Source organism: Columba livia, chromosome 4 (genome assembly GCF_036013475.1).
Source record: "Columba livia isolate bColLiv1 breed racing homer chromosome 4, bColLiv1.pat.W.v2, whole genome shotgun sequence".
In the NCBI taxonomy this organism is placed as follows: Eukaryota; Metazoa; Chordata; class Aves; order Columbiformes; family Columbidae; genus Columba; species Columba livia.
This window is the reverse complement of record NC_088605.1, coordinates 78,360,323-78,383,324: the sequence shown is the minus strand read 5'-3', so window position 1 is coordinate 78,383,324 and position 23,002 is coordinate 78,360,323. Positions and strand designations below refer to the sequence as shown.

The 23,002-nt window shown below is 48.0% G+C and overlaps 1 protein-coding gene across 4 annotated transcripts; it reads right to left on the bottom strand.

The window, feature by feature from the left end:
• Positions 1-247: 247 nt before the first annotated feature.
• SCARB2 (scavenger receptor class B member 2) lies at positions 248-19,193 on the bottom strand. Of its 4 annotated transcripts, none has more exons than XM_065062899.1 (13): positions 18,988-19,193; positions 14,593-14,750; positions 10,668-10,815; positions 8,943-9,131; positions 8,140-8,231; positions 7,686-7,805; positions 6,578-6,756; positions 5,932-6,050; positions 4,022-4,095; positions 3,001-3,052; positions 2,459-2,617; positions 2,240-2,309; positions 248-1,359 (listed from the first exon to the last, which is right to left on the bottom strand). In XM_065062899.1, exons 1-12 carry the CDS (start codon positions 19,102-19,104, stop codon positions 2,280-2,282), a joined length of 1,437 nt encoding a protein of 478 aa, XP_064918971.1. In that variant the 5' UTR covers positions 19,105-19,193; the 3' UTR covers positions 248-1,359; positions 2,240-2,279. The 4 variants fall into 4 exon arrangements, with proteins under 4 accessions (XP_064918971.1, XP_064918972.1, XP_005504365.3 ...); XM_065062900.1 differs by lacking the exon at positions 2,240-2,309 and adding an exon at positions 16,708-16,909 and having other exon boundaries at positions 18,988-19,183; XM_005504308.4 differs by lacking the exon at positions 2,240-2,309.
• Positions 19,194-23,002: the final 3,809 nt, after the last annotated feature.

Genomic DNA, 23,002 nt, shown 5'->3' with positions numbered 1-23,002 from the left:
AGCCGTGAGCAGCGCGGTGCCCGGGGCTTGCGGCCCTGGAGGCGCGCAGGCAGCCAGGCTGGGGACCGCAGCTCCGCCATCGCAGGCAAAGCTGTGGCAGCGGTACGGTGAGGACACAGGTGCCCTCCGCTAGTACAGGTAATAAACCATTTCAGTCACCGTGACACCTGGATGGAACCGGCTCCGGATGAAGAAAACTGTTGAACAACTCACTGGCTAGGGAAAAAAACCACCCAAACCAAACCAGTGCAAAAACAGTGCCTCTATTTAGAAGACGATAACACATTTTAAATATATGTTTCACTATCTAGATCTAATGGAAATACTTCTCAATGAGAATATTCTTTTCATCAAGGAAAAGAATACTTCCATGATTTTTAAAACGAGTTTCTACTTGACAAGTAAAAAGGTGTAATGACTTCCCAAGGCCCTGTACACCCCTTATTCTGGAGTTGTGCTTGTATCCTGAACAGCCCACGTAACTGCCCGGTCTGCGCTCACGTTACACCACACAGCCGCTCACTGGGACACCAACACGAGAGAGAAAAGGAACACCATTTCTGCACCCTCCACCACCAGGAACAATGTTGTGTTTTGGTTATTTAAGGTGAAGGACAAAAACCCCAAACCCTTAAGGATACATATATTGCTAACATGCAACAGGATCCTGTGCAGAGTTAGAACAGTTAAAAGGTCTGTACGGAAAAGCATTTCAAATCATCGGCTTCTTTTTACCTGGTAACTACAGACGCTTAACAGAGTTTCACTCGCTGTTCTGGATTAGTTGTACAAATCAGTTTTGTGAAAGGACCAACGACATTAATCACAAACTGTCAGTGCATACTGGTAATAAGCAGCACTCAGCGCTTTACAGAAAGGACAACACGAGGCGGAAAGTGATCTTGTCCGGCGCGCCCGGGCGATGCGGAGCCTGCGGTGTTTCCAGAAGGCTGCTTGGCAGCGCACGCTCCTAAGGCCATTTGCAAATGCTACCCGCGTCGTTTCTGTAATGACTCCGGCTGTTTTATTTTCACAGATATAGTGGTTATAATCATCTGTGGCTGTCAGTGCAGGTACAAAGAGAGTGCGGGGCTGAGAAAAGCAGGAGCTCAAGCAGCTTCCAAATGTCATTTTAAAGTTGTAACTTAGCTGGTACAAGTCTCCTCCATTGATGACACTGCAGATTCTCCTCCATCTCTATACCACAAAAAGTTACCCTTGACACCATCGTTTCTCCACAGTGGACAACGCTGGGTAGTGGTAGTTGGTATTAGGTCAGCTCTAACAGTTTGTTCTTCAAGCTCAGATATTAATCTATTAAGATGTCCTGATGAGCGGGGACCTTTCCTCTTCAGTACTCTGAAAGAGGGAAAAGAAGGCAACTCAGCACAGTTAAATGTGGCACATCAGGGAGGTGGGAAAGCTGGACTGCAGACAGGAGAGGAAGAAGCTCTTGGCTCCTACTTTTAAGTGCAGTTTTCTGAAAGGGAACAAACACGGCACTGACCAAGTGCTGGCGGGCGGCTGGCCGCTGGGCAGGGACCACAGGAGCTACATCCAGCTGAACTACTTCGGTTTGCAAGAAAAGCAACAAGAGCAACGTAGAGAGAACTGTCACTGCAACCCCTGCGCGGGGTTCAGAGCTGGCAGAACTCGGGGCAGAACGCCTGGCCAGGGACAGCTGTGACGCGCCTGCCTGAGCTGGGCTGTGCGGAAGGGTGTTTGCTCACACCCTGCGAGAAGGGATACAGGAAACATCACACAGAGAGCGCGCTAGGACTGCGGCAGCTACAGGGAGAGAACAGCCTCTAGAGTACCCAGTCCGTTCCGCCAGCCAAAGGTTCTGTGTTTGGTCTTGTCTGAACCCAGCTGCCCGGCCTATCTGGGGTGAAATCTTGGCATCAGCTTTCAACACGATGAGGAACCTTAATGCCAACATCAACTTTTCGTAAATAGAGGCACAAACTAGTACTGTTTGGATAAAAGCTTTGTGCATGCTGTTGTCTGTAAAAGTCATCTGTTCTTTGGTCATAAATTTGCATTATGCTTTTGAAAAATAATCAACTGGCACAACACAACCGTCTCTACTGAGAACACGGTCGGACAGTTGCTGACGAAGTGTGTCCATCAAATACCATGGACTTCTTCAGTCTTTTCCGTCAGGGCCCTCTAGACAGGCTGATTTATTTAAACTACTATTCGCAAGGGAATTAGGCACAGAAGACACGACCTGCCTTACCGTGTTTCTTACACGAGCGCTTTCCTTTCTTTTGGTGCTTTTATTCTGAGTCTACTAAAACTTCCCTTCCCTAGAAAGGTCATTTTAAACAAAAACAACATATAAAAATGATTGTGTGCAGAAAGACAGTGAACAAGTAAAATCAACCAAAAGAAAACAAAATACAGGCAGATGTAAAAATCACCCGAAAGGCAGCTGTCCAGTCCAAGTGCTCCTTACCTCCTCACTTGCTCCCCGGGACCTGCACACAAGCACAATAAAAACAACCCCAAAAACGATTCCTAGAGCCATGATGACGAAGGGGATTCCAGTTACAACACTGGCTTCCAGCAGGACGTGCTTGAGCTTGCTGGCAGACTCTTCATCAATGAGAACACTCTGGAGCAGGGAGAGAAGAGATTTACGTTGAATTGCTTCCCTTCTGTGAAGGGTAGGGAAACAACACTGCCACAGCTCTCCAAGTCTGCTTCATTGCTTCTGGACCTACTTTCCTTCCAAAAACTCTCAGTTCTCCTTGCGTGGCCAGAGGGATCATCTAGTCTGCATCTCTAAATAAGGTGGTGATTTTAAGCTCTCATTCCAGGGGTGAAATAGTACAGGCCTGGAGTAACGGTGTACATCACTGGAAGTGGTTCCCTGGAGTCCTCCTGGAATCCAGGGAATCCACTGATCATACTTTATTTTTCTGGTTAGCTCAAAGACGGTGTTTCTGCAAGCACAAACATACCACAACGCTGCCAAGAAATAACACAGATATTTACCTCGTTTATGTACATCACCGGGAACACTAGTGTTCGGATGTTGCCTGTTTCACTGTGGAAAAACAAACAACAACCGGTAACTAAAAATTACGGGGTTTAACTTTTCAACTTGAGGGTTCTGAAGACAGATTATAATGGAATAATGAATGAGGAAACTGTCCCTAAAAGTCCTTTTTATTGTCGATGTTGAAAATTGTTGAGGTGAGAAATCTCCGTGTCCAAGATGGAGAACAGATCCTGTTTTGGGAGCAAGAGTGTATCTTGGGACTCGGTGGGGAGAAAAAGAGGCTCCTTACCAACTGCCTGAAGGCCAGCTCTGTGCAGCCAGCAGGAGTGCTGAGCTGAGCCGACGCTGAAGGTCACTCACAGTGGTAAAACACAGGAACTATTGTCCAAGCAACACGAGCACAGCAGCAAAAAAACCCCAACATTTGGCACACGAGAAATAACAGCTTACTTACAAGTGGTGTTAACGTCCCAGCTCCTGGGCACTAGAAAACACAGACATGCTATTCTGAAGAAACATCACTGACTATCCCAAGAGGACTGGGCAAATAAAGTATTAATACTTCTTTTCTAGTTATACTCCATAGCAAAGCTGTGCCAATCAACGTCAGCTCAGGAGCCGCTGCTGAGAAGTGATGGAAACGACAATATTTTTATGTGCTACCAGCTGTGAGGAGCAGAACGGCGCGTCTGCATCCGCTCCTCGGGTTCCAGCCCCGCGGCGCTGCGGCACAGCCTCTCTGAGCAAACAAACCCACAAACCAGAGCGGTACGGCTGACGCCGCCACAGCCACCACGGGAGCCTGGCCACAACACCCTGCTTTTCTGGAGTACTGTCTTACTCTGCAGGTGGAACTGCAAGATCTACTGGGTCTGGGAGAGGAGAGGCCACTGTCACTTGTAACTGAGGTTTCACTGGATTTCTCTCTCTCACTTGCTCTTTCCAGCCAATATCCCACCTGAACACTGCAGACAAGTTCATCTTGAATATCAAATCAGGTCAGAGAATACTCACAAAAATTCAGGTAGTTTTCTGATGTGAACGTTGATCTGCATCCGCTTGGCTGCTTGCAGGACCAGCCCTGTCAGCTGGGGAATAAAAGAAATCAGTGTCAAAAAAAAAAAGTAGATGTAGGATAATAGGAACTGAGAGAATACAACCTCATCTTTGCACCGGTGTGGACGTGACAAGGCAAGAAATGACGCACTTAGGGTTATTGTTCATTTCCATTGACCAAAATACTCTTGTAACTCGTATACTGACATTCCAGTCTGCCTCTTAATTAAGGAGATGCGATGAGGCTGCAACAAAGATAAGGGTGCCATCGTGCTGTGCGAGCTTACACTTGGGTTGCAGAGAGATGCCCTTTCTCGCAGATCCAGCTGCAGTTTTGGAAGAGGGCGCCAGCTGCAGCTGCTCGCTGTGCTCTCCCGGTGCTGCTGCGGGGGCTCTGCAAGCCCGGCCACAGGACCAACCTTTCCTCCCAGAGCGAAGAACAGGTACTGACCAGTCAACAGGAGACGGTGAGCTGGTCACTTCTCGCAGCAGCGCACCGCTGTGAGCGCGCGCTGCCATCCGATGCACGGCAATGCTCTCCTCGTTCAAGCTGCGTAATTTAGTCTGGAGAGTGGGCGGGCAGGGGATGGCTCAAGGCTCATTTGATGCAAATACAAAAAAAATGGGCGAGTAGGAGCAGGGTAACAGGAAGAACCTGGCACCAAACCAGACACCAAACAGCATCTGCGCCAGACCTTACGAGAACTTCCTCCTGCTTCAGCTACACGTAACAGCTGGATGAGTCAGAGCACCCTGCTTCTGCGAACCCAGCAGGTCATGATTTTGCTTTCTCCTGACCTACATTCCTGTGTGTGGACGTAGAGATCAGTGCAGAACTGGTTTTGGCTGGGGTACAGTTCATTTTCTCCACAGGAGCTGGTATGGGCTATGTTTTAGAAGGGCGAGGAAAGCGGTGCTGGTGACACAGGGATGTTTTAGCTCCTGCTGACAGCACTGACGCTGCCTCAGGGCTTTTGCTGTTTCTCACATGCCCGCAGCGAGGAGGCTGCGGGGCGAGAAGCTGGGAGGGGACACAGCGGGACAGCTGATCCAAAGCCACCAAAGGGATACCCTGTACTTATGGCATCATGCTCAGTGATGAGAAACGGAGGGAAGTTTGCCAGGGCTGCTGTTGCTCTGGGCCTGGCTGGCCACTGCTGGGCTGCTGCTGACCAGCCGGGGGTTTTCGGCATCACTTGTTTTTCTTCGTTTAGTTTCTCCTTGATTTTTTTTTTACTTATTAAAGTGTCTTTACCTCAATCCGTAAGTTCTCACTTTTACGATTCTCTCCCCCGCCCTGCTGGGGCTGAGAGAGCGAGCGCCCGTGTGATGCTCAGGTGTCTGCGGGGTTAAACCGCACATGCGCAACCACGGACCGCCAGCTGCACGAGGACACCAGCAACTCTGCAAAGCTCCGTGACAGACGTAGTCACCATGCTTCTGCAGCTCTCCTCCTATCGCTCCACACTATCTAAACTGAGTCCAACATCCACGGAATCTTCATTGATTTGCTCTTAGTCCACACACCCAGCTTCTTCGACTTGGGGAAACCAGAGTCACGGTAACACCCAAATGGTTGGGATGGCAGGGTGAACAGGACAAGAAGCCTCATCTACTCCTAACAAGTATTTCATTACCAGTGTGATGGCACCTCTAATTGCACAGGCAAAATGGGAAAAGTATTGTAATGCTTGCTCTCCAGCAAAGTTTGCTCTATATGAGCAAATACAAATAGATCAGCTACACATAAACTAGTACAGCTCCCCTGAGGCCAACGGGACTATGGCAATACACACCACCCAAGAAGGTGACCTAAACATATGTGCTTGAATTCATGTAGGTATCCCTTCAAAAAAGGCTGCACTTACAGGATTGATGTCCAGAAACGTCTCATGATATTCCTTTTTTGGGTGCATGCCCTCTATGTCCTCTACAAACTTTGGATCTGCTTGGTAAAAATGTGGAGCTGATAGAAATATCGGAGCACCTGGAAAGTGAACACATAGAAAGTCACCATCTCCAAAAGGCAGAGCAGGATTCTAGGAAGACTCTGAGGACCTCATTAACTCTTCCCACTGTGTGATTTACAGTGCAAGGAAAAGTCCATTCTAGAGCTACAGCATCTACATTCTGACTCCCAGTCTTCAGAACAAGCCAGATTTTCCCTTGTGCAGCATTCACAGTGCCTCAGGTCTCAAATTTGCGTACCGGTCTTTTGCACTATTCTGGTGTGAAAGCTACCTGGCTAAGAGCAGACAATAAATGTCCATGTTGTTCAGTATGGATCCTTCTGATTCCTTGATTTAAACCATTGCTGGAGCAGATGACATCTTACAAGCACACCCCCTCAGATCACTACTGCAGTTTACAGTCAACGGATCACTTGCTGGTGCCTGATTTCTCTGAGCACGGTCATCTCCCTACAGGCCTCACCAAACTCTGCTCGTACGTTTCAGACAGAAAGGACCAGCATGCTCCCAGCGGTGTGCTCCTCCCGCTCCCCCGGTCACACACCTTGCTTGCAGACGCTGACGTTGAGCACCCCCGCGCCCGGGCAGTTTCCTGGTGGCACGCAGAACCCGGCGTTGTCGGGGTTAACTGTCGTGTTGGCAAACACCATGGCCGAGGGCACAAAGCGGTAGGTTGGGATGCCTGCAACGCTTCCTGAGCTGTCGTACACCAGGTACAAAGATCTGCAAGGAAGAAAAGCCAGACCTAGATTTGTTAGTCTTGAGCTCACACCGACACTGCGCAGACATCTCTTTGCTGATGCTTGTGTATCTACTTGAGCTTGCAGCAAGACACAGGCCTGGTTTATGCCCACTGAAACGATCTTCTGTGTTAAATTTAATAGGCTTTTCATCAGCAAATACACATCTAGTCCATCGGCTGCTGCAAAAAATAGACAATAATGCACCAACTGTGCCGCTGCAGGGACACCAACACCTGCCTTCAGCATTTCGGACTCTCGCTGTGGTCCCCACGTTGCTATTGTGTCGTGTGAGACAGTGCTGGTACATGCTAAGGAGAGGGACAAGGAAAGGAACACCATTGTGGAAGATAGAACAATTTGGCATCCCTGGAATGCAGCATAACATACATCTGTATTGATTTAAATAAGGGGTTTCAGGTCAGTTTTGTTCTTCACAGACAGGGAAATGGGGAAGACAGGAGGCCAGGTGGAACATTAAGGAAGGAAACACCTAGATTTTCTGCATCTTGTTGCATTTCAAACAGCATTATGTCAAGCCACGAATCTCTGAAGAGGGCAATTTGGGTTCTCTAAAGAAACCAGGGCACAGAGGAGGATTTTGGAGGAAAGAGGCTTTAGGCAAGGTTCATATAAATCCTTCCGTTCCCCTCATTACAAGCCTTGCAAGGCAGTCCAGCCTGTCTTTCCGGTTATCTTCCAAATTTTCACTTTATTTATATATGTCTACATATATATAAATGGCACATCTATAACTTAATGCAGATTGTCCTTCGTACCATGAATCAATGCAGAACATTTGCACTGTTAAATAAAAGCACGGAGGAAAAACACCAGCCTAACGAGAAACCTCAACAGGAAAGAACGCAAATGCCCTGCTTTAAAATGTGAGCAAGGTTTTCTTCTTCCTACCTGCAGAAATCAGAAGAAAAGATATAAATGTTCTCATCTTTGCTAATCAGGGGGTGAAAGGATGTCCCGTCTGTTCCATTGATCATGTTACACTCCTCTGTTGTCCACCAGCTCAGCGACCTGAAGAAAATGAAGCAGAGGGTAAAGGTTAAAGGACGTTTGAGCGGCGGTCAGGCAACGCTGCCAGCGCGTGGTCTAAGCACGTGCACATCAGCCCCGTACCTGTTCAGAGGGAGCAAACACAGCGCGCTGCTCGCTAAGGGCAGCACTGCCTTCTCCTAATGAAATCACACACCAAAATAAGGGGGGGCTGCTCTGAAGGCAGAGCTGCTAAGAGCTACCACCATCCTCACAGTAAAAGGTCCTTTTTTATTTTGTAAACAATGCTTCTGTTCATCCAAAATGTGAAAAGGGGTAGATTTTGACAGAAGCCTGACCAGACTGAAAAACTTACTCTTGTCCTTTCCATTCCACAATCCTTGAGAAGTTAAGGTAGCTGCTCTCCCCACTCAGGAAAATGTATTCTCCATCATCAGTTCCATTCATCTGCAAACAGATACACGAGTTTTTCATCTCTCCACTCATTCTGTAACACCCGCCTGGGAACTGCGGTGGGCTGGCAGGAGTCTGAGCTGTCGGCAGCTCAGAGAAACCCTGGCACTGCTGGACTCCCCCTGAGGGAAGCGCAGTTCACTCAGCTCCACCTTGAATGTAAATGGGGTGACCGAGCTGGATTCTCTCCCAAGTGAAGAAAGTGTAACGTTAGATTAGCTTTTTTTTCCTTCGAAATTTGCCACTGAAAAAACAGCCCTTGGCAATGAAAGAAATAAACCCACCACCAACAACCTGAGCACTGCACAGATCTCCAAAAATGAGGAGGCCCTGCAGGCCAAGTTGACTTACAACCAGGAACATCAGGGAAGGCAGGAACGGCTCCAGCACAGACATAACGTGCCATTTTTCTAGGAGTTTGCGCAACCCGCTGCCCAAAGCCCACGTTACTCAAGCAAGCACGGGCAATAGTGCAGTGGTTTACATCCACCCTTGGAAAGGTTATCCATAGCTGACAAAGGCAAGTGAGATAAAGCCTCAGAGCTGTGCTACCTGCCGGTCCCCAGACGCTTCTTTTGCGGTCCCCAGCCCTCCCGCTGGCCCAGGGAGGCACGTCCTTTCCGCCGGCTGGGGTGACAGTCCCAGCTCCGCAGCACTGACACCACTGCCAGCCTAAAGCACCCCAGAGTCTCAGACACCAGTTACCTTATTGAAGAAACCAAATACTGGATTGATCTCGGGGTGCAGAAGATGAATGGTTGACAGGAGTCTGTCTTTGTAGCCCCACAGTAACTCGTGAACGGTGCGAACCGTGAACAGGGACTCTTGGTACAGAAGCAGCAGCAGCTCTGTGGCAAACTGAAGAGAGGTTGACCTGGTCCATTCCATCGCAGTCTGCCGGGGTGGTGGAGTAAGGGAGAAATGGTCAGATTTATTGTGTATAATAATAATAAATTGTGTACAATAACATTTATTTTATTTAAATGTATTTATTGTATATCAATGTATAAAAGTTTTTATTGTATATAACACTAATACCTAATACCAGCTGCATACAACACAGGCATGTTTGAGCATTGCCTATGTTTCAGCCATATTTTCAGTGTCACAATTTGCACTCACGCAAGCGGCGTGCTGGCTAACAGGCTGCTCAGGCGCCCGCCCCCAGGGACGCGCTCGCGCAGGGCCCTGCTCAGCCCACGCCGGCACCCAGCAGCTCCGTCACGCCTGCAACTGCCGCGCTCTTAACGACGGATCTTAAGTGAAACACGCAAAGCCTTCTAAACAGGCTGAATTTCACACATATGTTACAGCTGAACATGTGCTTTGAATTTCACCCTTAAGAAGTTATGCTTTACATTTTAAAAAGACATTTAATAATAGCAAAATTTCTTTCCTTTGTAGCTAACAAGTGATTTTACGACATGTCTTAAAACCCAAACAAACAAACAAAAAGGGAATATTCCTTGGGTGCAGCAAACTGTACTTCTTCTAGTACTGCCTGTTGCAGTACATCACAGTCAAGAATCTGAACAAGAGTTAATATTTACCACCACTCAAATGCCTGGGAGGAATTGTAAATGCTGTGACTGTAGTTTGCAACTTTTAGTAAGCTGAGTCCTATCTAATGCTATATATAGTGCATTAACGTATTCGTTCATAAAATCAGATGGAGATTTTTAGAAATGCTGGGGGAAAAGTAGAAATGAACATGCTCTGTAATTGAAGTCAGCTAAACCAGTATGAGGAGTAAATGCTGAGCTGGGCAACCAACAAGCGCTGGAGCACATTCTGATTGCCTTTGCGAGGTATGGCAGATTTTATCTGCGTGTTCTCATACTGTTCCTGCAGGAGACCAAGCATAGAGGTCTGCCTCTAATCACCAAAATGACTCTTGCTCTGCAGAGCAGTTCCACCTAACACACTTTAGGGGAGCATGTCTTGAATTTTATTCTGAGACACCTTTTCACTTGGCTGTAGCTGAAACTCTTCTACTATATTTTTTTTTTCAGTTTGAGATGCAGACTGGGAGGCAATTTTCACAACTTTGAGAAAAACAGCCCCAAGCATCCCAAACCTTCTTATTCAAAAGTCCGAGTTCCTCCTGTGTGTTTGATAACCACTAACTCCCTAGCTTCAATTACTCCTGAAAAGCCAGCAAGCCTGACTCCGGCTCCTCTCTGCAGTGTGTCAGCTCTCGGAACAAGAGCGAGGCACTAACACGACAGAGGCGTGTGGCGAGGGAAGAACGTCATAAAACCCACACCAGCCCAAACCCAAACTGAAGGCAGCGTCTGCCCCAGCTGAAGCTGCCTCTCCTCTTCTCAGTCACCTCTCTCTACCACAAACCCAGGGACAGTCTGAAGCAACAAGGTGCCGGTTATGAAGTGTGGTAGGATGGTTTCCAGGCAGAAATGAAGGAGAACTCACCACTGCAGGAATATTGACTGTTCTAATCAGGTCCACTTCAGGGTCTCCAACTGACTTCTCACGTTCAAACACATACGTCTTTGGATTCAGAGCAGATACTTTGGTACCGTTGTCCAAAAACTGGACATGCACCCTTGGCCTGTATTCCCTAAAAAGCAAGAGAGTTTGTTCTTTAATCAAGTTCAACATGTACACATAATATTAACTGCGATCAACTTGTAGCTATTCCACTGCTTTAAGCACATAAAAGGTAGGATTTTGACTCACTTTTGCTACTGCCAACATCAGCAACAGAACTGCCTTTGTGTCAGTGTGAGCTGAATTCACCCCTCACATGGTGCTTCCAAAAATGCCACCCCACATGCTAATTGCACTTTTCGTTTTTGCCTCATCTTTAAGAATTGCAGGGAAAGAGAACAATTCCAGACAGTACAGAAGGATTTAGAGGCACTACAATATGGGACTGCCCTTGAAGTGCAATTTGAAAATGAAACTTTTGCCTCTTTGCTGCAGGCAAAATTCGCTCTCAGGCAGAACAAGATGTAGGCTTCACCTAAGTCGCATCAACCGGGCCTAAGAACCTACCAGAATCTTTCTGCTGCCTTCAAAGTACTGTGCACTAGATCTTCTGGGCTTACATGTGACATGACCAGAGAACAAACCTCGTTTTAGCAATTCTCCTTTAATCCTCAGGTTGGAATCCTGGACACAGCACAAATTCAACTGAATTTCTCCCCCAAACTGCTCACAGCCTGGGCGGCTGCTTCCGCACTCAGACAAGCGACATCAACCTCAGGATTGCTGACAAACGAATGTAATTGGCAGGAAACATCAAATGCTACCCTGCTGGCCTGATGAGGAAGTCAGTTCTTAATTACCTGGAGACACATCATAATCATCATTTAGTCTGTTGCTGATATTATTTTACAAACCAGAAACATGCAATTCTGCAGAACTTGATGACTCAGGCTCAAAATGTGTCTTCAGCAAATGAGGAAAGGGAAATGGGAGGTTATCTGCTGGTGGCGTGATCCTTTTGGCACACACAAGGTGAAATGCACCGTATTTCATAAGTCCACATTCACTCAGGACTTTGTTGACTTTTAGATTGCTTTGCTTCCTGTGTAAATTCTAAGTACCAAGATGCAACGGTGAATTATTCTGCAAGACCCTGTACTGGGATGTTTTCCATTCATTTCAGATCCTAGATCCTGCCTTGGCTGTGCTAGATCCATTACTGCAGCTTCATGACAGGGCTGTATTACTCTAGTCTTTCAAATTTAAAGCAAACTGGAAAGTCCCCTGAAACTGTTGTTGTTACACACCAACCATCTCTCGCCTCCCTTGTGCACTGTATCTACCACCCTTGGGCATCCCACCACCTAGGAACGCTTTGGTCTGGCTTAACTTGGCAAAAGCCTCTTGTATGGCCACCTCTGCACCCTAGGGCTTGAACAGTGGGAATGGGAATTAAGAGTTGTCAAGGGCCTGGCCCAAAATAGGCCAGAGTTAACCTGAGAAGCCTCTCCGACGCTAGAAGGGCTGGAGAGGAAAGCAATACTGCTTAGGGATACGAGTAGGAGAATCTCAGATGATACAGACAAAAAGCTGTAAACATGTGCAAGGCCAGGAAGTATTCGGTTCTTCTCTGGGAGTCAGCAGGCTTGGGCAGATAAGCAGCTTGCATTTTATAATTAATTAGTTTATATAAAAAATATAAAACCCAAGTGCAGATCAACTTGCAGGATTTAAAAACACAAGCACTAATACATTTTTGTTATGGAATCCATCTCTGCACTAGCTGGGTTTACAATATATGTGGGTCAAACCCATGAGCTGTTTCAAGCCCAGTCATGCAGAAGAGATCCTGTTTAGCTGTCTCACCTCCTGTCTGTCACTCACTGGATTTTTTCCCCTGCTTGTCCGGACAATTCACTTCACTCCCAGCCTTTCTCTGCAACATCCCATTTTATAAAAACACTGAGCCATGCACTTCACATTAAGGCGTTTTAGTTGTTCTGCCACATGCAAACCTAAATAGGTCTTGAATGCCTTGCTACCTGGGGCCTGTGAGACAAGCTCGGTGTTTGTTCTCCGGCTCGAGCCTGCAGTTCTGTCTGCAACACCCCTGCAGTGTCCCTGCCCTCCCACACGCCTGCTCTCTCCTCCACCCAGCGCTGACGGTCTGCGACAGGCGGCAGCCACAGCTAGGCGAGGACTAAAGAATCTGCTGGAGGAAGAGCACTCCGCTCTCGAGCTTTCCTGTTTCTTCTATCAGACAGAGCGCAGCACGATCCCATCCTGTCTGGACATGTCATGATCAGGCTCACCAAACAAGCCAGAAGGCACAGAAGCGCAGCTGCAGGGCACGGCCTCCCCGGGCCGCGGTAAACAACCCGCGGAGCGGCTGCTCGGAGCCAGCCCGCGCTGCGCGTTGCAGCAGAAGGCTCTCCCAGCAAGCCACAGACCAGCAGCTCGGGCTGGGCCTCTCCTTAGGCTCGGCCCAACCCAGCCAGCTACACCACCAGCCCTCTCCAGCCCACTGAATTCTCTCATGGATAAGATGCAGCTTCACAAACCGGGATGTGTGTGACACCCAGGAAACACTTGAAGCTGAGGAAGGGGGAAAAGAACAGGTAGTAAAAGGCACTGAGTACCAGGGCACAGAAAACCACAGGCTTAAGTGGTTTCATGTAGTCCTCTTAGATCTAGAGCTACTCCTATTTATCTTCCTGACAGAGAATGTACTGCTGACTACCAGCGTTTTACTACGGAGACCTGAAGAACAGCGTGGGAGGTGGAAAGCTTTTCTATCTTGCCTCCAGTTCTACTGGTTTATTGCAACGTATTTTGCCAAAGTATCACGTGTGGTTTGCCAAGGCTCAACAGCCACGGTACTGGAATACAGAGGAGACACAGGGAAAGATTGATGGCACAGTGTGAAGCAAAGCTGAGGTGTGGGAGGAAAGAAACAAAGCAAGACCTACTGCAGAGACCGAAGCAACCACAAAGCCTCTCCATTTTATTCTATACTCTTTTTTTTTTTTTCAAATAGTAACAACCAGATCCTGATAATTTTGCAGTTTAGGTAAAGACACATCCTTCCGTCGAGTCTGAATGAGCGTGTGTGACCTGAACTGAGACTGACGATGAGAAATCAGCCTTTTTGCTGTGGTTCTCATACCTCCATGACTTCAAAGGCCATAATGCTTCCTGCTACAGGACCTACTCCTGGTTTACACTGCTGTGTGTGGCAGAGCAGAATGAAGCTCTAAAGAGAAACTCATTTGTAAGGTGACTTTAAAATCTCTCCATGTGCACCTGAATCACACTGGCCAGTGTGCAGCCACACCAAGCAGAAGGAGTTCAGGAGGCTGGATAAGCTCCAGCACTACACATGGTTACTGAGCTTTATAGTGTTTTGTAGGTTTTACAGCGAGGCTTGGCTGAGGAAGATCCCCCAGTACCACTCTCTCACTGGTCTTCTGGTCACATTATTACTGATGCACATTGTGCAATTTCAGCAAGGAACTCATTTCAGAGTGAACACGTGAATCACGCTCTCATGCAGCACTCCGTCCCACAGGCTCTCAAATACCACCCAACCAGCTGCTGTTCCTTTTCTCAGAAAACAGCCAGGATGCAGCCAACTTCCTCCGTGCCCAGCAGCTGAGGAACAGCAGCACACAGGCAAAATCTGAGAGAAGTCACTGCTTGAGCGTGAATCAGACGGCAGGTTGTCCAAGTGCCAGCCCAGTTGTACTGTTTGGGTGGTGTACGCCCACGCTCCCCTGAATAAACTTTCACACACACATTAACAGCTGGGTTTTCTCCTAGAATGGGATCCCAAGCATTCTGCAGCCCACTTTTTGACCACTCACACACAATGGCTTTAGCAAAAGATGAAAATAGTGAATGGTCTCACCGGTAGGTGTATGGCCCTATCTCCTCCACAAGAGGAGTATCGCCTTGAAGCACTTCTAAAGGATTGGTCACGTTGAAGAAGTAGAACTGCATGTAGACTGGTGGAGGAGGATCCTCCCAGGCTTCAAAGGTTTCCGTGCCATTTTTCAATACTGTTCCCTGAAACAAGAGACAGACAAATTAGGTGTTAATGATAGATGCTGTGTGACATTTATAGGAAAGAAAGAAATTCTGTGCCAGTCTATTTAGTAATCAATAAAACACGGACCTACGAAAGAAAAGCTATAAATCATTATTTTATGACAGAAGCACTTAAGTAATGAATCAGTAATTCCTTTACCTACCAGCACATACATGTTATAAGGAAGGTCACAACTGTATCTGTATGTAGCTCCACTAGAAACATGAAATGCAGGTCTCAACCCCTCATTTTATTACCATTCCATTTGAGATAAAATTCACCTCAACTATGAAAGCATCAGCACTAACACCCCCAAAATCAAGGCTTTTCATATGGTTAAAAGAGTGATTTGCTACAGTGGTAGCAAAGAAAATCGGCTGGCAGAGTGGAATTTTCAGGAATAAGCATAAAGAAAACTGTATCTTTGAAAGCTGTATCACCTGTAGGCAGAAGAAGGGGGGGAATAATTTGCAATTAAATGGGTCTCATCAACACTCGCTCTTTATTCTTCTGAGAAAACAAGTCAGATACTGTAAGCACAGGCTCAAAGCGGGCGGGCTGGCCAGCTGCCCTTTCTTGTTTCTGTTCATAGGGTCTCAGCTTGATCAGCCACAGTTGCTACAGGATCCATTCTTGGCCTTCCCACTGAAGGGGCTGTTTTCCATGCAGATTTTGATTTCGAATGCTTAGCTAAAGAGAAGACTGTTTCAAAGGAGAACGTATCGGCAGGAGCTGGGAACGGCAGCAGCATCCTGAACGGCAACGGGTGCCAACCCAGCTGGTCGTGCTTCACGGCGGCTGCGGGCCTCGGACCCGGAGATCGTGTCCCAGAGAGGTGCGAGGGTTCCACGGCAGTCCCGAGCGTGCAGCTGTCTCACTCTCTGTGCTGCCGAGTCCTGACCGTACTTCACACACGGGAAACAAAAACTGAGCTTCCCCTCCCGGATGTAACAGTTTGTGCCAGCGGAGGTGGGGTGGGATATGGTACGCAACATTTTTGGAACCTATACTGAAAATTTAGTTTATTTTTTCCTGGAACTGCAAAATGTTCTAATTCTAAGAGACAGTTTTATGTGTGGGTCTATGACAGAACTGAATCGCAACTTCTAAAGATAGGGTCAGCTTTCAGACCAACACGAGCCGGCTTCTCCGAGCCTGCACCTTGGGCATGGTCTGCTCAAAAGGACCATCTGAACTCATCGTTCGTCTAAGCCTCCACACTGAACCGTGCCGAGAGACCTGGTATTTCACATTAAACAACAATAACAATGACAAAAGATCAATATATAAACTAAATCAGGGGCTAAAATATCTTCCTTGTCCTTTTAGGCCCTAAACACTCCAGACAACCCAGCTCTAGAGATGGCTGGCAACAAAAGTCCAGGGCAATTTCAAGGGATTAGAAAACAAAGCGTTTCCTAAAATTATCAGTGTAAGGTATATGGCATAAAGAAAACATTAGAGGTAAATGACTGATTGGCCAAGTTTGGAATTAGATGCATAGCTCAAAGGCTGTTATAGTCATAAAGTGCACACTTATGGCAATAAAATCCGTCACCACGTAACCAACATATAGCACAGAGCAAACACTGCTAGCAGCTAGGGGGGCCTTCCTCCTGTGGTCAGCTATTTCATTCTTGTTCATTACAGGGGTTTTTCCCATTGTTTGCTGGAGTTCCAGGTGCTGACACCAAACAGATACTGGACAGGTGGGACACAGGATGTGGCACTGCTCTCCAGCTCACGAAAAGCCAATCAGACTGGCAAATCAGACAGAGAATCAGTTGACAAGACCTGAACGGCTCCTGGCAAGGTGCTCCCCCTGCCCTCGTCACCTCACATCTGGCTGCTGATCGTCGAGGGGATGTGAAGCCCGACGCTGGGCTGCGCTCCCCGCTCTTCCCACAGCCGCGCTGTATCCAAGAGCAGACTTGCCTTTGCCGGTCTGTGGCTGGAAAGGATGCAGCACACAAATCCCCCGGGGAAAGGTGACCCGTCCTCCGGGGTGCGCAGGTCCCGGCTTTGGACACGGGTGCTTCAGCTGCTCCAGAATGAGGTCTTGCACTTCAGCTGTGGTTGAGACGGCAAAGACAGCTCTTCACTGCAGGTCAGCTCCGTTCCAGGGCTGCTGGAAAGCCTTCAAAGGGGCAGGAAATTCCTGTCATAAGGGCAACCTCTTGTCCCTTCTGCAGCTCCTCCCATGACAGAGAGGTTGTGGAGGATAAGCAGGGCCAGACTGCAGAGATGGCATTTCATGTCCAATGCCCTGGACTGCAGAGCACAGCGCTGAAAAACCTCAAGTCTTGCCACATTTTGGGGGCAAATTGAGATTTGTCTATTTGCACAAGATTTTCTAAGCTGCATACACAGTTACACAAGAGACAGCAACTTTCTAGACTCCACACAAATGAGAAAAAGCTCACGTGGGATACAGCACATGTGGAAAGCAGCCGAATCAGCAGAGTGACTGGGAGCACGCTGCTCTGGGGCTGAAAGCTGCACTTGTGCAGTCTGTGTGTGTGGCTCCTGGCGAAGGCCAGGAGGAGTCACCGGCTAGCGCAGGGAGGACACTTGATCCTGTGCAGTCCAGGTGTACTCCAGCACCAGCCGAGGAGCGGAAAGCAGGAATAGACTGGCTCTGGAAACTTGATCCTGCATTACGGAAAGCCCTGCTGAGCGAATACCAACTTACTCTTACATAATCAACCATGAAGGGTAAGGAGCATGCAGCTAAGAGATAATACGCGTAAGGAGGATCACGCCTAATTCCTGACAGTCCTATACTCTCACAGTAAACCATTTTTTTCACCGCACTGCTCCTTTGACAGGAGCATGAAAGAGACTTGAAACTAGAACTTGTGCTGCGATGCAGAGGATGACAGACTCCTTTCCAAAGAGACCTGAGAAGTGGGAGATGGAACAGCACATGCCTATGCAAAGCTGTGCTGATTTGGCTTGGTTTGCATACAACTTTGCCTGCGTTAACACTCACATCGCTTCAGTCCTGGCTTTCAGACTGCACGGGCTGCCGATCAAACGACTTCAGGATAAACCACCCATTACCCATGCCGTGCTCCAGCACAGCAGGGGCACGTACTGGGGAACAAACACTGTAGGAGCAGCTGCACGAACAGTTCCCGAAGAGACGCTGACACACCGGCAAGCTGCACACAGCCTACCCCATGCTATGCCCTGAAGTTGAGAGGCACACTTCAAAGAGTCACGGCTTGTTTTAAGCTGACTGCCAACCTAAAACTGCAGTCACTAAACCCAACTGATTTAACGCAATATAGCTTTTACGTTAGGAAATGCTCCCTGTCAATACCCCAAAGAAAAGAGAAGTACATTGGTTAGGACATCGCCAGGGATCAGCAGACTTTAGCCACCAGTTAGACAACAGCACTGGTCAAATCACTTCATTTGTTAGCACTCCTGGTTTCCCCAAATAACAGAGAGGATGCTATTCCCCAGACTAAGCAGATAAATAATTACTAATTTACATGCTTCACAGGTATTTTCAGGGAAACAGCCGATGAGCGGTTATTAAATATGAGAATTACTGACGCTAATGCAATCGACCTTTCTCACCGGACCACCAGATACATGCAAAGAGCCAGTGTGAGAGGAGCAAAAGCTCAGGCAGACCACAGCCAACCACGGGCTCTGCATTCCTAACAATGCCAGGATGGGTGTCCCCAAGTGTGTGAAACGCCTGGCCGCCACCACCCAGCCGGAGAAACCACCACGTGTTTCAGCCCATAGCATCTCTGGCTGTGCTCCAGGGGCGGCAGCAAACAGAGCAGCAGAACAAGCTTCTGTATGAGAACTGCCAGGAATCTATGATGGGATGGCCAACAGGAGGGGTGCTCTAGGTCTCCCCCTCCTTTAGATGCTGCTGCTCCTCACTACAGCTGCTGCCTTGCAGCCACTGAAACTGCCTCAAGATAACTGATTTTTACTCATATTTACTCCATGTTTGCCCAGCCCAGGCCCAGTGCAGCCTGAGCTCCATCTCAAGCTCCAGCCTGGCCAGAAGGTGCAGGGCACGGGGGTTTCACTGCCCGGGGGTGCTCCTGCCACCGCCCGACCACAGCTGGAGCAAGGAGGGAGCCAGAAAACACCACCCACCAGCCCCCTCCCTCTCCTCCCAGGGTTATTTCGAGAGGGAATAAACCAGTCAAGAGGAATAGGGGTGGGAATCCTCCATTCTCTCACCTGCTTCACTTGCAGGTCCACGACGGTCTGGAAGACGTGCGCCACCAGCAAGGAGATGCTGGCGATGAGCAGCGTCATGGCCAGGACCCCCACGGTGACGAGGCACAAGGACTTCATGGCTGCTCCGGGAAACGGACTCGGCCGACACCGCCGCTGCCAGCGCCGAGCTCCGGCCGGGCGCAGGGGGCGGGCAGCGGCCGAGCTCCGCCCGCCGGCCCGGGAGGAGCCGCCCCGCAGAGCCGCCTGTCCGCGGCTGCGGAGGGAGCGCCCGTCGGCCCGGGGACGGGGCACGGCCCGGCCCGGGAGGGCTTGGGACCCGGAGCCCAACGCACCACGCTGGGCGCTGTGCCCTGCTTACCGGGAAAGAGAAAAACGCCCGAAAATCATGTCTGGTTTTGAGTTCCTCTCGCCGCGGGCACGGCCGAGCCTCCCCGGCTGCCGCGGGTGGAACTGCCGGAGCGCGCTCCCACTGCAGCAGGCGCGTTCCTGAGGATTTCTGGGGAACAAGCAGGAAAACAGCTATTCTTCAGCGACATGAGCAGGGAGACACTTGTGAGCAACACAAACTGCCGCTAGACCGAAACAAGCTGCATATTCTATCGCAGTTCAAAACGGTTTAGTTTCCGCTAACACATTCAAACTGCCCTAGGAAATCAACTGATGGACCCATTGCTCACCCATCATCACCTCTGGCGCTCTGCCCGCGGGAGGGAGGGAACCTGCGAGGGGGGCTTTCCCAGAAACAGATGCTGTGCTAACTGTTTTCCATCACGGCTTTCATGCTGCATAAGAGGAATAAAGCCCCTGTGATACAGGGCTCCTGTCCCACGGCCACAATCACACTGCCAGCCGCACTGGCGTTCTTGCAGTCATGAATCCATCCCCCTACTCATGCCCTTCCAAACCATGGGGCCAAGAGCCTGCCATCCCCAGCCTGGCCCAGACAACGCCTTCCCTAGAAGAGAGCAAGCGGACCCTCAGCTGGGTTTCCAGCTCAGACAGATGGAAACAGTTTTCTTTACAAATATGAACTTCCGTTAATTGTAGTGGACAATGTTATGTTACCGTGTGCCTTTTCCTTTTTGCTTATGAAAGGTTATGAGGTCACGTTTCACAGTTGTTTGGGAAACTAGAATTTTGGTGGTTGCACTCGTGCATTTAAAAAAATGATTGTTCTGGCAGCTTGTTTTCATTTAGATTCCCACTTGGAAGCAGTGTTCTTAACTCCGTTTCATCATCATCTCTCCAAAAAGCAAGCAACTGAGTAAATCATTAGAATCTGGTTTTGAAGGCTAATTTAACTACAGAAATAGAATCTTCCATGGGAATTCTCCCCCTGAAACCATAAACCTTCCCTTACACCATAAAATGTTGTCCTTGCTGCAGACTACTGTAGTGACTATTTTTACAACAGCCGCCTCCTCCTGCAGCACATTAGACACGTTTGCCATGGTTGCTGAACCTGTGGAATGGAGATCTCTTTCTTGTCTCACCTAAAGTAGTTTAACTGCCCCGTGACTTCAGTGTTCAGTGAGGATATCCTGACGCACGCACTCCAACGTTAATGAGAAGCTGACCAGGTCCATTGTCTCTAAATCACAGATAAAGACAGAAGAACAAGAACCGATAACAATTCTCTAGGTATGCAAAGCCTTGTTATCATAACTACTTTTCACAGCCATGAAACATTTTTTATTCTTGATATTAAAGAACATGCTGTTTTATCTGAGCATTGAAACCCTGGAAAATCAAAAGGCAGGAATATTTAAGGGATTCCAGCAATCTGATATAGCTCAGATGGAGGTACATTTTTTTCCTGAGGCTAAATTGGTTTTGCTCCTGCGATATATAAAGGATACTTGCAGCCCACGGGACCTGGAATTCTTTTAGCTGAACCCTGGCATGAATATTTCTAGATCAAGCAATGATTTCTGCAGAATTTTGGTTTTGCTTAATTCAATGTTTCGGTTTGTTTTTTTTTCATAAGAATCTACCCATGTGATGCACAGAACCATATTGTTTCTCCATACAAATTTTTTAGATTCTCTGTGTGAATTATTTGCTTTTTGGCAAATTATTTTACCTTTGGAAATCAAGAAACTGCTTGCTAGCAATAACATAGTTAAAACATCATGAAGAGTGACTCCACCTCTGAAGCCCAGCATGGGAATGCAGTGGGTGCACTGCTGGCTCAACGTACAATACTGTGTCATAATTACAAATCCCTAAAGCAAGCAGAGGCATATCTGTGATTTCTTCCCCTTCCAAAATCATGGTATTACAAGGGGAAAAGGCAGATAAGGCCCAGATTCAGGAAAACATGTAAATGTCCTTACCCAAGGAAGTCTTCTTGTCCTCATTCCTTTTCCTTTCCTAACCCCTTCTATTAATCTTTCCTTTCCTCACTCCTTGCTCTTTTTTCTAGTGAATTTGCCATCCCCAAGAATCTCCCCTCCTTTAAACAACAGTATTTACAAAGGCTCACACTAGTTACTCTGCTCACATGCTGTCCCCTTGTCTTATCTCCATTGCAAACTCTCAGGGCAGTTTTTGTCTTGTTCTGTTACTGTACAGAACACGTCACAAGTGGCGTCCCAGCTGTGGTGGGCACCTTGCGCTGACACAAGTATGGTGAAAATAACAGGCAAATCCTCCTCTGTAAAACGTACCAGGTGCCAGGTCCCACGCCAGGGCCTCCCTGGCAACTGCTCAGCAAAAAACCCAACAGCAAACTGACAGCTCTGGCCCCACCAGAGGCAACAAGCCTGCATGCGTGACGTGGGGATCGGGAGCAGGGAGGCACAGCGAAATGGACGCATGTCGCCAGTGGGTGGTGAAATTCTTCAAGAACCTTTGTTTTAAAACTAAACCATGGATGAAATGCTCCTGTCCCATGCACTGGGAGAAACTTTAAGAAATACAAAAAGGCGTTACTTACTGAGGTTGTCAGTGTGGCTTCTTCAGTTTGTGTGACACTAGTTACTTGGCTTCTTGGGGTCTACATAAGGAAGAAAAAGGCTTTGTCAAGCAAGGAATTGGGAAATCCTACAGCACAGTATCAGCCAAACCAGAACAGATTCCAGAAATCCTTAAACCAACTCCTGTGTGTTAGTAACTATCAGACCTCACTTCAGTGTCTCTTTTATGTTGGCCACAATGGAGAGGTGGAAACAGCAGACAGGAGGGGCAGGATCTTTGGTTGTCTCTTTGTGTGTATCTGTGTCCCATGACAGATCTTTGGTCTCCGCCACCCAAGATAGGGATCGTGCTTGTTCTTACTTCAGCCTTTGGTGCTACAGTCATCTGTCACTGTTGACAGACCTGTTCACACCAGGTCTAACTGGATCCCAATCTTGCTTTGCTCCCTGTGGGAGCTGTGACCTGAAGACAAACAGGAACATGAAACAGCCTTTCCAGAACCAAATGTAGTTTCACCTCAGCAGTGAAAATGCACTTGCAATTAGAAAAGTGTTTTATTTAATAAATACTCTGCCAGTTTCTGTCCTATCTGAAATTTTGGTGGACTTGTCCACTCATGCCCTTCAGCTGTATGATGATTGTAGTCTGCTTTTAGCTACGTATCTGTGGTGCTCTGTTCACTTCCATCTGCATCCCCATGTTCCTGAATCCTACCTGCATTTTCCTCCAGGATATACAACAGAACAAATTCAGAAGTAAATTTTGCGGGGACTGACATCTTCTAGTTATCAAGAGCTGTGTTTTTTATGAAGGTGGGGCATCCCTCTTCATACTGCCAGGAATTTAACCCCTGGCTGCCGTTTAACAACAAAAAATATTGCTATTCCAGGTAACTCCCAGGTCCTTAACATTTCACGTTTCCTGAGAGCCCAGCACAAAGAGCCTCTGCAGGGGATGTTCCACAGCACGGGCCAAGGAGCACAGCAGCCGCAGCTTTACATGCGCACACCCCCAGGTTTAGAGGAGCAGCTCTTGGGAAAGCACCCAAGTCCATCACTATTATACAAAGAAAATGTTTCCAGAGACTTTGCTCTTC